Consider the following 15,433-nt stretch of genomic DNA (forward strand, 5'->3'; position numbering starts at 1 on the left):
CACTTAAAATGAGATAGATACACATTTGCCTTAAAAAGAGAGAAAACGAAGATGTCGAGTGGCAAAAATGCAAGCAACGCGAACAGATCTACTATTGTAATAATGCGGAGGTTGGCAATGTTGATTCTTACTTATGTCTATTACTACGTTTACACGACCCGCTTTACGCCGAAGTTATAACATCGATATTATGAAACTGGCCAATCATAGCTGTTCCTCTGAAGAATGGAATGACTGTGATTGGCCAATTCGACTGTGATTGGTCAATTTCTTACTCTTACTTCTTACTCCGTGTATTGTAGACGGGCCTTTCAGCGTGCCGTGTAAACGTAGTATATGACACGGGAACGTATCGAATTGATCTTATTTCTCGTATGTTCTCGTAGTAAGAGCGAAATGAAAGTAAAATGTCAAAATATTCTTATATGTTTGCCTTTGTTTTTGTTGCTGTTAGTTGGTTACATATTATATGTTGGTAATACTCGCTACGTCTCAATTCGAAGCGTTTACAATCCGATATTTCCAATTCTAGTTTGTTCTACTTCGTTGAGAAAAGTGGATTGAAGTGCATCGAAACTTAATCCGTTTATAGTTTATATCCGAGAAATTCACTCCGAACTCTGAAGTGAATCGGGGAATATCGAGATTGGACTTGGCTGGGTGTAAACAAGGCCATTGTTGCGTATTATTGCAATACACGGCACACGCATAACAATTTTGGATTATAATAGCGCGACGAAGTAGTGTGTTAGCTTCGCAAACGTACGAATTTCGACTTTCGAATCTTTCCATAACGAGACCTGCGAGACGATACGGGTGCGGGGTGCGCATGGCCGCGTGCTGCCATGATCCAGCTGCCGTAAATGCCGTAATGAGAACTGATAGTCGTCATCGTTCCCACCACTACCAGGCACCATCAGCACCATCGGCACCATCAGCCGCTCGCTGTCATTGTCATTGTGTTCCTGGCAATCCTGGCAATCCTGGCATTTTATCGTTGCGGAGGTGCCCATGAAGACGATGCTCCGCGTCGCGGAGCAGTGTCGTTAGTACGTGGCGTCCTGTAACGTTCGCGTTTGGTTCATGTATTTCGCATGAGAGAAGAGAGGCCTCCTGCCGAGGGAGAAAGAAAGAGATATACATATATATCTCCTTCAAGTATAAACCGACGTGGTCGTCCATGTGGGATATCTCACAATCCAGAAGTGAATAAGAAGTGAATCTTCATTCGCCCTACAAACGTAAATATAATTGTATGCACTTGGGATGTCTTTCTTTCTTAAGGTGAAAAAAAAGTTATTGCGCCAATAATTATACACCGTATGTGATGCGCTGCGCGTTACAAGGCTGACACATGTCGCCGAATTTGCTGTCGGCTACATAGTGCTGACTGTTGCATACTTGCATAGTGATAAGCCAAGCGAGTAGATAGGTATAGGAACACGGAATAGAACGGAACACGCGCTCGATGCTGTATATCACGTCATGTCACTTTATAATGTTTTATGTCACACACTATGGATTTCAGATGAAAAGACGCAGAAAAAGCTTTTTCATTTTGGATGCACGAAATCTCGTATTTTTTTCACAATAAATATATATTTAAGCATCGATAGAAGAAGAAAATATACGATAACATTACGAGCATGAAAATTGAGAGAACACTCATTCGTCAATTTTATTTTGCGTTTAAAGTGGAATTATTACATTCAAACTTTGGAAATAACACGCAGAAGATATAACTGCAATGAACAGCTGCAATGTGTATCTAATTAGAATTTTCTTTTATTTGTTGCATTATCTTTGGCAAAATTTATGATTTTTCCGTTATCTGGCTTATTGATAACACTGGTATCTTTATCTCTACTTTATATTTTTCACAAGTATAAAGAATGTACAGAGTGTAGTGAAAAAATCATTTGATTCTTGAGCAAGACTTTCTAAATTATAGACAATTTCACTCGTGTAATCTACATGTAAAAAAAAGTCAACCAAAATTGGCAATAATTGACATTGTTATTTAGAAGCAATAGGTCTCACAAGTTTACTTTTTCTGTGCACATAGAGCGATCTCACCAACTTCAATTAATTGACCAATTCTATTGTAACTGACCAATCACATTTGTTGTTTAGTAGAATTAACCAATCTCGGGTGACACTTAATTGACCGATTAGGTTAATCGAAATTCGTAAAACCGGCTCATAGGCCGGTATTCATAGTCAGAATTCTTATATTATAAGACAGTCTTAAAGTTCACTAGTCTTAAAATGTCATAAGCCAATCCCAGAACTGTATTAGCATCTTAACCGGATCTACAATAGATTCTTAGGCCTTAAGCCATAAGGACTGGACGAATCACAATCATTTTCCTCGCATTCGACTGTAGTTGGTCAATTTCTTACGGCTTAAAGCTTAAAAATCTATTGTAGATCCGGACTAAGACATTACTTAAAACAGTTTTAAAATAAGAACAGATTATGAACGGTATTCGTAAGTCTGTTCTTATTTCAAGATCGTCTCAAGTTGTATCTTAAGATGCTAATTGTACACGCACATTATATGTATGCATGCATGTGTGTATGCATTTAAAATAAGAACTGATTATGAATGTCGATCATAACAATACCGTTTAAACTGTGTGTACCTTAGAATGTGCTCATAAAGTCTTTGGCAATTGTAGGAAGATCAAAAATATAAGATAAAAAGGTAAACATATACCTGTATTTATAGTCAGGCCTTATATTTAAGGCTTACCTACATTTATCTTCAGATGCTCTACGAATTATTTTATTGACTACTGAGCATCTAAAGATAAATTTAAGGAGGCCTTAAATATAAGGTCTAACTATGAATACGGACAACAGGCTTTTATATTGTCATTTAAATGATCTTAAACATAAGAATCAATTGTAAATATTATTTAAAGATATTCTTAAGAGGATCCTAAAGTGAAGCCCGAATTCCGATGAGATCGCTGTTTAATAAAATGTGACATATCGACAAATTTTTATATGCTACTACACCAATATCTCACATACACATATACATAGATTTTCGTAGAACAATAACGTTTTAATTAGACGTCTAAATTTAATTCTAAGAACTTCACGTTGTTTGTTCATATAAACTATCAATCTGTGGACCACAATTTCGTAAGTACAAATTGCGAAGTTTTTATTTCAAGCAAATGTTACAATATTGACAACTCTGATATCATGCCATATTAGAGTAAGAAATGGTAAAGATCTCAATTTAAATAACTTTCTCGTTCTTGACATAAACCACCTCACAAACACATATTAATACGTGTACTTTAATTCTGAAAAAGGATTTTCAAATCTGTAAAAGAGGAAAAAAGTAATTGTTATACAAAAATTATTGCGTTTAATCGGTAATACAGATGATTTTAGGATCTTTTTAAGATATAATGAGTCAATTATCACGGGCTAATAGTCTATTCTTATTTTAAGATCGTCTTAAGTAATGTCTTAAGAATTAAGATGCTAGTGCGACTCTTGACTAAGATCATACTTAAGACTTATTGGCTTATATAAGAATCGAGTATGAATAGGGAATGGAAATAAATTATTTTCTATTCAAATGAATTATCTATTTATATTCATATGCAAAAGCATATTAATTTTTTAAATCAACAGTTAGGAATGTATATAAAAATGGAATAAACCAAAGATTCATCTGAAGCAAAAAGTGTGAAATATATCATAATTTATCAAATCAAATTGGCGAACACAATTACAATAAGTTATATATTAAAATAAAACATCAAGAATTATAAAATTGCTGAGAAAGTCAAAATACAAGTTAGAACCGTTAAGACCGTAAATAATAAAGTTATTCACAATGACAAAGAGAAATAAATACAATAAATAAATCTGTCGTTTAAGACTCATGTATGTACAGGATGTTGCAGATAATACTAGGCACTACGACGGGGGTTGCGCGGCAAACTTTGCATGGCCAAGCGTGATTTAATAGACAATGACAGTGACTTTATACATTATACAATGACAGTGACTTTATATTATAAAGTTTGTTATAAAGTCACTGTCATTGTCTATAAAACCGCGTCTGCCCATGCAAAGTTTACCACGCAACCCGTCGTACTGCCTAGTATATATCTGCAACACCCTGTACATGAATTAAATTGTAACTCATTTATTATATCTACGTACGCATGGTGCAACCACTCAATGTCGGACTGTAAAATTCAAACTGTTTTTTTTTGCAGTTTAATTAATAACATGTCAGAAACATGACGCTTATTTAAAAGCTTTTTTGCATTAAAAATGGCCGAAACGTTCAAGGTTGTAACAACAAGTTAAATATGATTTACATTTAAATTAAATCAGTGGAAAATAATTTATTTTTTAAAATTTTATTTTAATTTATTTTTTCCATACTAAATACCGCGCTATATTTACTCTCATTTGCTCAACTTTACGAACTAAGATATTTAATATTTCATGTCATATGCATTAGTATACAATAACTTGTAAACTATTATTTAATAGCTTAATTTTTTAATAGCTTTACCTTTATATGTGGAATAATCAGAAGAATCATCTTATGTAAAAGAAAATCAATTTCATTTTAAAAAGTAGTAACTTTGATATGAAAAATTGATTTTTTCGAAAATTAATTTTACCAATATTTGCGTCTCTTTAGACCGTACAATTTTCATCTGAAACGTTTATCCGTACCTTTCATATTTTCCGAGATATTCGATCTATTTGAAATAAAGCATGTATATGTATATATATTTGTATATTTATATTTAATCTCAAGTATATATAAACTAAAACAAGAAGATAATCATCCATAATGTTAAAATTTTATTAATCTGCTTTAAATAAATAAATTAGTAAAAAATTTTGAAAGCATTTTAATAATTATAACGTTATTGATGATTATCTTCTTATTTTAGTTTGTGACACAATAAACTCTTTTCAGTATCATTAATTTTGAAGCATTATGATGCATTAAATATTATTGACAGTGTAAACATTGATAGGCTGTATGCATATGGAAAGAAAGTACACATATTATTAAAAGTATACATATTCAGAGGTGCCAAAGGGTTTGCGGGTTATCGCCGTGTCGTCATCCATTGCTAATGCCAACGTTTCGTGAACCTTGTTGGTACCTCTGAAGAAAATACTCATGAAAGCCTCAAAGATATTATATATATATATATTATTACAAGTAAAGAGTATACATATTATTACAAATTGTATGTATTACAGGAGACAGAATATTTTAATTTGGGAATTCCAAATATAGTTGCTGAATTCGTGTTAAGTAAGTTTATTTTACTGATATATAAAGAACAATATAATGATAGAGATAAGATAATAGCTATCAGTGTTTTTTGTCTACTTTAAGATCTTAAATTTTTTAATTTTGCATACACATAATTAAGCTAACAGAAACAGTAAATCAAAATCAAAACAAATATCAAAGATATGTTTTTTAATTATAGAACGAAGAGATGGAGAGTTCAGAGGAACCAACTAGTTTGCAATCCATATGTCATCTCCATGCCTCGGAGTTATTTCCTAAGCACACAAACTTTGAATGCGAGGATGAAACATTGACAATTCCGTTTACACCATTAAGCGGAGAATCGGTTGTGGCATTGGGACGGACAACGGATGGTGTTTTGGCACTTTCAAATTATAGACTTTATCTACAATTAAATCAAACATGTTATAATATACCTCTGGGTCTCATTGAGCAATTGGAGGTCAAAGAAATATTTTATTTGCATATTGGATGCAAGGATGCACGTTCTTTAAGGTATTTATTATGTACTATTATTTTTTGTCTGTATAAATATATTAAATTTTGCTCTTCTACATTTATTAATTACTGTGTATGACAAATTTAAATCACTTTTATTAAAAAGGTATCAACATATTAAAAATACTGATATTTTAGTTGCGCATTTACTACAAATGAGCACTGTTTAGAGTGGTTCAAACGATTGCACAAAGTGACGTATTCACGAAAAAGTATAGAGGATATATTTGCGTTTGCATATTACGCATGGTCTATAGAAGAAGGCAAAGATTATCCTAGGCTTGGAAAAGATAATAGTTCTTATATTACTACTTTTAATTCAGAAGTAAGAGAGTACTTTCTTTTAAATATTTTTATCTGCGTCTGTTGAAATTTTTACTTTATATACATATCCACATTAAATTATATCTTATATAGGTTGAGCGATTAAAATTTAATCTGCATGGTACATGGCGCGTAAGTCAAATAAATAAGGATTATCGGATGTGTCCATCCTATCCACCACAGCTTCTAGTTCCCGCTTGTATTTCCGATGAAACCCTCGAATTTGTTGCCAAATTTCGAAGTTCCAGACGAATTCCAGCTGTTATCTGGAGGTATAGTCTTTATTTTTTTATTTTATACGATAATATTTATAATAAATCATCTATTTTATCATTGTAATTACATGTAGACATGTGAATAATGGCGCCGTGATAGCTCGTAGTAGTCAACCGGAAGTTGGTTGGCTCGGTTGGAGAAGTTCTGAGGACGAAGTTCTTCTAAAAGCTCTTGCGGATGCGTGTAGCTATGATAAGGGCGAATCTACTATTGTAGATTCGCCTATTACATATTCCGATACTGGTGACGATGCATCGAGTGCTGCCAAAGTAAGAGAATTTTAATCAATAAATTTAATTAGAAGAAGAGTACAATTTTTTTCACAACCATTCAGGGATCATTTTATTTCTACATTTTTTTACGTATTTTTCTTCATGGAAACCGAAAATGGTCATAATAATTACGGTGTTGTATTGCAGCTGTATCAGAAAATAATAAAATATATTGAAAACTCGCTTTTTTATTATTCTGCATTAATAAATGCATGTACAATTCAGTATTCTACATTTATACAATGAAAGTGGACCTTACGATAGCTGATCAATATTCACAGCTATTTATTGATTTATGAACCGCAAAAGTTTTCGGGTTTTCAATATATTTTCTATACTACCAAATATGTGTGCTAACATATAACAGAATTCATTTTTACTTCGATATACAGTGCAAGAAAGAAATGATTTTTTGTTGCTGCAAGAAACATGAATCTTGTTAATAAGAAATTATTTCAAATGAGAAATTAAATAAAAAAGAAAATATTATACATATATATTTATATAGTTTAGGCATATAATTAGTTCCATGTTTTACATAAATAATTTCCGCTTTATAGAAAGTTTTAATTGTCGATGCCAGATCTTACACAACCGCCGTAGCAAATCGGGCACGTGGCGGTGGTTGCGAGTGTCCCGAGTATTACCCCAGCTGTGACATACAATTTATGAATTTACCAAATATCCATTCAATACGGAAAAGCTTTCATGCTGTACGACAGCTTTGTGCGTCGGACGCAGATCAACCAAAGTGAGTTATTCTTAGATTGGTAAATTTATATGGCATTTATTGAAATTCTTAATTATTTTAATTTATTTTAAATTAATCTAATTACTTTTATAGTTGGTTAAGTTTGCTGGAAGGAACACGATGGTTGCAGCATATGTCGGGTTTATTACGAGCAGCAGTCACTGTAGCGTCTGCAATAGAAAGGGACGGTCGACCAGTATTAGTGCACTGTAGCGACGGCTGGGATAGAACTCCCCAAATTGTCGCGTTAGCCCAGATATTACTTGATCCATATTATCGTACTATGGAGGTACACAATATTTTTAAAGAATAATAAATAATCAAGTTAATATTGCTACATAATTTTCTAATATTCTGATTTTATAATATTGTTTTATTTTAGGGATTTCAAGTTTTAGTCGAGAGAGAATGGTTAGACTTTGGACATAAGTTCGCGGATCGATGTGGTCAAACAATCGGTTGCGATGATCCTAACGAGCGTTGTCCAGTATTTCTTCAGTGGCTCGACTGTGTCCATCAATTAATCCTGCAATTTCAATGTAGCTTTCAGATGTCATCAGCGTATCTAGTAAATATATTTGTATAAATAACTATGTACATAAATATGTATAAACATTATATACATATATACACATACACACACATATCATGAGAGAAAATATGTATTTTATCAAAGAAATTATTCTAATATTATTTTCTAAGTGTAATATTCCTTTAATATTCCTATTTCATAATATTCTCATTTCAGGTAAAATTGGCCCAACATACCTACTCGCAATTGTTCGGTACATTCCTGTGTAATACCAGGCAAGAGAGGCTACAATTGAGATTACGCGATCGTACGTTTTCAGTTTGGCGTTTTCTCAATTCGACTGCGTTTGTAAATCATCTATATTCGCCGTTAAAGAATCAAGTACGTCGTAAAATATCACATGATTGATATAATTCCACACAATGACAAAAGATATTTCAACAATATTGATTTTTATATTATTGTTTATGTTATTTTAGGTATTATGGCCAAGTTGTAACGTACGCGATCTTGTTCTATGGTCTGAAGTGTATCTAGGCTCTATGGAATCATCGCTTGGTATGAGAGACAATAAACAAAGAATGACAGTAATAGACATTGAAGGTGGCGAGAATGAGGAGCCACAGGGGCAAATGACGAAGACGAGATCATATGGCGATCTTATGCATGCTCCTGATCATGCGACGCATCTGCACAGAAGACGCAGCGATCCGAGTATTTCTATGGAAAAGTACGTTATTAAGTGATAAACTTGTGCGATATAAGTGGACATATTCGTAAATAAATTTTTTTCATTGCAGAAAATTTGATTCTCTAGCACTTGAGACTGAGATGGATAAAAAGAATGTAAAATACGATAACAAGAACGAAACCGTGAACGAAAATTTATCAGAAACTGAAATCAGGACAAAACGAGATATCATTAATCAAACATCCAATGATTCGCCTGCCAATCCTTCGGTAGATAGTTCCACTGATACTTTGATACCCAACAATGATTCTGTTGTTCCAGTGGTGAATGAAGAGAAGGAAGCGTAAATACATATTTTTTTTTATATCTCAACAATGTTCAAATAAACTTTTAAACAATTGCAAAATTTGTTAAAATTTACAGGCAACAAATAAATTCATCGCGTGATATTGTTTCACCGTGGATTGAAACCGGCACTACTACTGCACAAGTTGTTTGTTCTTCGTGCAATCGTAATCATAATGAGGGTAGTGACGTGAGTGATACCAGCGCTCCATTGATATCAAGAACTCCGAGTAGCATATGTCCAGCTTCTCCAACCCATCAAGATGTCATGCTAGATAATCCTGACTGGTTGGACGATGTTGACGGTCTTCCTGTTATATGTTGTGACGTTCAAATGCGAGTCCAACAAATTATCGTAGAGCATAAGGTATCTTAAGCAGCAAATGTTATTTCACACACTTTCGAAATATTCTTTGAACGTGTCTGGCAATATATTATACATAGAGCAGAAAATCTTGTTTTTTTAAAAATAATTTTTAAAATAATTATTTAATTTTTAATTACTTTTTTAGCTCAAGGAGGAAGCCTTGAGAAAGGAATTGCATACAACAAGACTGGCACTAATCAAACAAGTTTGCAATCACAATGCAGATATCGATCGTATAGATGACATCGTAAGTAGAGTTCTTTGACTGATAATCCTTTTTATGTGTGTCTATGTATACAATAATATAATAAAAAAATATGTAATAACTTACAGGGTTCACTACCTGATTCGGTGGGTAGCGCTGGTGAACATGGGGAATCACTACCGTCGGATATGTCCTGGGAAGCTGTGGAGGAATTAGGTCCCGCGCCTACTTTATGGGTGCCCGATCATGCCGTGACTCGGTGTATGGGATGTAACACGGAATTCTGGCTTGGTAGACGTAAACATCACTGCAGGTACGCATTTTGTACAACAGAACAATAGACGCTGGTAATAATAGACATATGTATGTAATGAAAAGAAAGCAATAATAAAAAAATTTCTACATCCAGTAAAGAAAATATGTTTTTTAAAATATTAAATATGATTTTTCGGTATTTAAAATGATTAAGTATTTAAAATAGTATTATATTGTTTTTTAAATTATGTAATTCTTAAACTTATTTTTGTACATAGATGTTGTGGGAAGATTTTCTGTGCCGATTGTTCCGAGAATTCTACTCCCTTACCTAGCGAGCAGCTCTACAATCCTGTAAGAGTATGTAGCGACTGCTACGCACGGCTGCATCATCATCATCATCATACAAGTTCCTGTCAGTGCAATATTCGACAACAAAATATAAAAACAGAAAATGAGGCAGACTCTTTCGAAACAGCGACTTTACAACAACCGGTTTCATGTCAAAGACCGAGGAAATTACCACCCACTACAACAAAGGATTCCTGCTGTGACAACTTATTACAGGCAACACATCAGAAAACGCAGCCATCTATCGCGGCAGCCACAGTAAACTAAAAAGAAGAGTAAGAATCGAGCAGAAGAAAAATAACATGAAGAAATGCGATTAATCTATACGATGCGCTTGTCGTATTCATCATTTATATTGCGTACATATGGCACATGGACTAATGCATCTAGCTTGTTCTAAGCGATCTAATATATTTATTGCTAGATTAATAATTTGTACGAACAAGTGTATAGCTGATATATGGAGAAGAGATGACAAAATCAGTATACGAAGTGTATATATCTTGAGAATAACTCGAGACTAAGATTCCCAGAGAATAAGATTCTATTTCTCTTATAAGAAATAGAAGGGAATCCTCCGAGTTTATCTAGGTATCTTTATGCTAATATGACGAGAGGGGGTGATGAGTGGCAAAGTCTCGGATAGGCTGTGATCGATATCTAACTTTGTAGACGACTACACTATCAAGCGAAGTGCTGATTAATTGTCAATTGATCACGAGAAGAGCGGTTATTTGCTAATTAGCAATCGGATCGAGCGAAAACGAATAAAATCATATTTCTTATATCAACGTCGATGTATAAGAATTGGGATATTAAATGTCATTATCTCATTGCAAGCGTTTTATATCAATCAGATTCACAAACATCCAGTACCTATATTTTATTTTCCATATCGATCCCTTTCATTAAATCTATTTGTATGAAAAACATTTGTTATTGTATTAAGAAGATATTGAAAAACCGTTAAGAGTCCACACGGATGGTAGTGTACAAAATTAAGTTTATTATTAAAAATTTATATACAGAAAATGGACCAGTGCAATAAGTTAAAGTGAAATAAATATACGTTTATTTCATTTCAACTTATTGCACCGTGTGCACCAGTTCAGAGAGTGCAGCAATAAAAAACAGACCTTAGATGTCGCGTAGGTATCCCTCAGTAGCGACCTCACTGATACCAACTTTAGTTGTACCTTAGCGGAAATCCACTAGGTGTCTGGAAAAAATTTTACACTACGATCGAATGTGACTGTTTACAAGTTCACAGATATTTGATTCAATTTGACTGTTGACAGTTCAGTTTGTTAAAAATTACGAAAATGGCTTATATGGATAATGTTCTTCAATCGTTCACAACTACTGCACCACATAATACAATACCAGATTGGCTTAATTCAGAGCAAAGCACAGGGGTGAGTTATTGCGTTATTGGTATGATGCGATTTTAGGTTATAATGACATTGCAAAGTTGAGATTTGATAGATTAAAGCTAAAAAAAATAAACCGATAAATATTAAGAATATCTCGTCCACCTTAAATTTTAATAAAAATGCACTCAATTATATGCGTTTTCCCATAAAAATAAAGATTTGATAAAAGAAAAGCGTCGTTCTGTCCTTTAGACTGACTCCACAATGATTCTGCAATGAGTCGGAAATCTTAACGTTGCTCTACGATGAGTCAGTAGTCGGAAATCCTAAATGGTCCAAAGTGTTAATCGGTGAAGTTATTCAACTTGTACGACTAAAAAGACTGATTAAGACTTCCTATTATCGATTACAGACTCATTGTAGAACCCTCATTAAGATGACCCTACACAGTTAATAATATTGTCAGTATTAACAAATACTGAAATAATAGCAATCCCCTTGCTAAGTATTTCACCTAGCTTAGCTGCATATAAGCGAGTATGGTCAGCATACAAAGAAATCCACACTAAAAAGCGAAACTGTCTTAGAAATGAGAAGACAGAAGCTAGTTTTAGTGACAATGGAACTTACGTTTAGTTGATGGATTGCTAAAAAGACCTAAACACTGTGTTATGGGAAGTGTAAATAGAAGTATGAGAAATGAGTTTGTGAATAAAGAAGAAAATAAGGACATTTTCACTGACTCAGAATCTGATATGGAAAGTAATTTAGAAATTGATGTAGAAATCGATTCAGAATCCCAATCAGATACAGAGTCAGAAAGTACAATTGAGATTAACGATAAAGTTGAGATTTAATAAATAATAAATAGATATATTTTACTGTTGTGTGTTTATACTATAGGTGCAGGTTCTATTATAAAACTTCTGTGATAAAAATGAAATACATTTCTGCGATAATGTACAAAATAGTTTTTTAATTTTTACAAAAAAGGTTTTTTTTTATTAATAAAGTATACTTGTATTAAGATTAATCTAAAAATGCTTCTGCTTTCTATAAATATTATCTTATAACATAGACACACAGTTTGTTAACATACAATTTTGAGAATGCACATGCACAAAACATTTTTCGTTTAATAAAGGCTCAAACGTAATGAACAGAATAAGGAATACAAAATTAAACATGAAGAATTAGAATTATTAGAAATAAACAGGCAGACAATATGATTTTTTGTCTTTACTCCTTTTTCTAATTCTTAATGTTTAATTCTATTTTCCTTGTTCTGGATCTTAACATTATCCGTATCACTTAATTGGCTTCTTTTTTTATTAATATTCAATATTTAACAGAAAAAAATACATTTCTTATGTCATTAGAAAATTTAATTTTAATAAAAAAAAAAGGGGGCGATAATCGTACCTCAAAACGAGGATTCAATGCCACGCGTCGATTGTGTGTAGTCATTGCCGTTTGTGATGAATGAACGACTCCCCGCGCGCCTAGCAACCTTGAACACTGGGCTGTGCGCTTGTATTTGGCAGTGAACCAGCCGAATACGCGTTTCTTTAAGAAAATTAATCTGTATTAAAAAATTAATATCTCGTTAACCCTAGCTATACACACTGAGGTTCCAGAAACCCCAGTGCAATTTGCTAAATCGAGATTTTTACGTATTTCTGAACTTTTCGTTTTCTTTGAATCTATATATCTCGAAACTCCTTAATTCTATCCACTTTTACATGGACTTGTTCCTTAATAAATTCTCCATTGACTAAAAAAAATTAATTGAAATATGTCCTTTTTTAGGTAAGTTACGATAACAAATATGAATGGGTTAACTAATATAAAAATTGCAAAATATAGTAGAGGACTTTTGGACTCAATTTAGTCCACTGTACCTGCCCACGAGTGTTATGTCAATAATTTCGGGACATCCTATATATGTCTAAAAAATCCTTAAATATTCTTTATTGGTTTCTTTTAATTTTTGAAATTAAAGATTACCTAATTATTTGATAATTATTTTATTAAAATTAAAACTACGAATTATGAAAAAAATACAGCTATTACGAAGTTATTAAGTTTGCTAATACAATAACAAATGTCTTGTACATTCTGCATGCATTAAGATATTTCCAGTTTACGCTTTAGGCCATGTTCTGACATATACTGTCAGTACCGAAAATTTATAGTTTACTTTACGCGTATACTGTAGATTTTCAGTGTTAGCAGTGCATATCGGAATAGCTTTAATATTAATACAAAATCCGGATTTTAAAGATCAAATTGCCAGTATGCTGTATGGATAAAAATAAGAAAAAATATTATGTAAACATGTGTCCAAAATAAATTTATAATAAGTCCACAAAAATGAAATGTACAGTTATGTAAACATTTTTGTATTTTTATCTATAAAATTCACTGGCGTAGTTTACGGTTAAAATTTATATAGTTGAATTATGTTGAATTTAATTGTTTTCTATATATATTTACTTAAATAAGCGAAAAGTTAATGATATATTTTAATGTGAAAAATATTTATTAGAAACATTAAAAAAGAAAAAGGTTATTTATGGAGCATTATCATATCTGAAAAAGAAACTCACTCAGAAATAAACAATTGAACAAAATCGGTAGCTTTTATAAGTAAGATACATATTTGTTATTCATATTTACACTCTTCTACCATTTACAAAATTTTATTCAAAGATCTGCAAAGAGAGAAGATTACGAGTTTATTACATGTCCCCTTATCTTAATTTATGAATTTACTATTAACTCTTTACGTCAAAGTGATGCAATCTTTAAAGCTGTCTTGCAATCTATTTACAGACTTCAATTATGGCATGTGAATTTAATGGTGGTGTGGTAATAGGAGCTGATTCTCGAGGTACAACGGGGTAAAGTATAATTATTTAGCAAAGCAATCTTTATCGATTATTCTTCATAATTTTAACTTACATAATTTAACTTACGCATAATGTTAACGTACATAATTTTTTTAGAACTTATGTCTCCAATCGTTTTGCCGATAAATTAACGAGAGTGACAGATTATATTTATTGCTGTCGATCTGGCTCGGCAGCAGATACTCAGGCAATTGCAGACGTTGTAGCTTATCATTTAGGGTTACATCAGTAAGATATCAGAGGACATTCATAAAATGATTGCATCTATTCTATCTAATCGATGTTAAGGTGCACTATTTTTTAAGGATGGAGCTTGGAACGCCACCTTTAGTGGAAACTGCTGCCAATGTATTCCGTGAAATATGCTATAACTACCGAGATTCTTTAATGGCCGGGATCCTAGTTGCAGGATGGGATAAGCAGAAAGGTGGTCAGGTTTACAGCATTCCCATAGGCGGCATGTGTGTCAGACAGCCAATTTCAATTGGTGGTTCAGGCTCAACGTATGTCTATGGCTATGTGGATGCTCAATACAAACCCAATATGTCAAAAGACGAATGTCTCGGGCTGGTAGAGAACAGTAAGTATTGTAAAAAAGATTCATCAGTTTACAAATTAATGACTTCGTTTCTTTTAGCACTTGCATTAGCAATGGCTCGTGATGGTAGCAGTGGCGGTGTAATACGAACTGGTGTGATTACAGAGAAAGGAATTGAGAGGAAAGTCATACTAGGCAACGAATTGCCGCGCTTTTATGAAGGGTGAAAATTATGTCATTCAATGTTTAATATAAAATGTATGCGAGATATATGCCGCATTTGCTAATTAAAATTAAAGGAAAACTTGTAACTCAATGTTTTTCTTTTTTTTCCTCGATATTCATCCTGGAAATAAATATTCTTATTCTAACAAGCAATAAAATATAACGATATCATATGGAAAATTTTAATTACTGTTA

At 32.8% G+C, this 15,433-nt stretch overlaps 2 protein-coding genes across 3 annotated transcripts; both read left to right on the plus strand.

Moving 5' to 3' along the window:
* The first annotated feature begins 1,167 nt into the window (after positions 1–1,167).
* LOC108768016 (myotubularin-related protein 3) lies at positions 1,168–11,057 on the plus strand. Of its 2 annotated transcripts, none has more exons than XM_018518217.1 (16): positions 1,168–1,205; positions 5,266–5,320; positions 5,502–5,818; positions 5,960–6,146; positions 6,239–6,417; positions 6,495–6,690; positions 7,254–7,444; positions 7,538–7,733; positions 7,827–8,012; positions 8,193–8,357; positions 8,456–8,706; positions 8,777–9,010; positions 9,091–9,379; positions 9,525–9,626; positions 9,713–9,897; positions 10,118–11,057. In XM_018518217.1, the coding sequence occupies exons 3-16, from the start codon at positions 5,511–5,513 to the stop codon at positions 10,455–10,457; spliced, it is 3,009 nt and encodes a 1,002-aa protein (XP_018373719.1). In that variant the 5' UTR covers positions 1,168–1,205; positions 5,266–5,320; positions 5,502–5,510; the 3' UTR covers positions 10,458–11,057. The 2 variants fall into 2 exon arrangements, with proteins under 2 accessions (XP_018373719.1, XP_018373711.1); XM_018518209.1 differs by having other exon boundaries at positions 1,193–1,241.
* Positions 11,058–11,391: 334 nt separating this feature from the next.
* Prosbeta1 (proteasome beta1 subunit) lies at positions 11,392–15,320 on the plus strand. The gene is made up of 5 exons (XM_018517299.1): positions 11,392–11,605; positions 14,399–14,466; positions 14,572–14,703; positions 14,781–15,055; positions 15,113–15,320. Exons 1-5 carry the CDS (start codon positions 11,513–11,515, stop codon positions 15,238–15,240), a joined length of 696 nt encoding a protein of 231 aa, XP_018372801.1. The 5' UTR covers positions 11,392–11,512; the 3' UTR covers positions 15,241–15,320.
* Positions 15,321–15,433: the final 113 nt, after the last annotated feature.

This window comes from Trachymyrmex cornetzi, unplaced genomic scaffold (genome assembly GCF_001594075.2).
Source record: "Trachymyrmex cornetzi isolate Tcor2-1 unplaced genomic scaffold, Tcor1.1 scaffold121, whole genome shotgun sequence".
Taxonomy (NCBI): domain Eukaryota; kingdom Metazoa; phylum Arthropoda; class Insecta; order Hymenoptera; family Formicidae; genus Trachymyrmex; species Trachymyrmex cornetzi.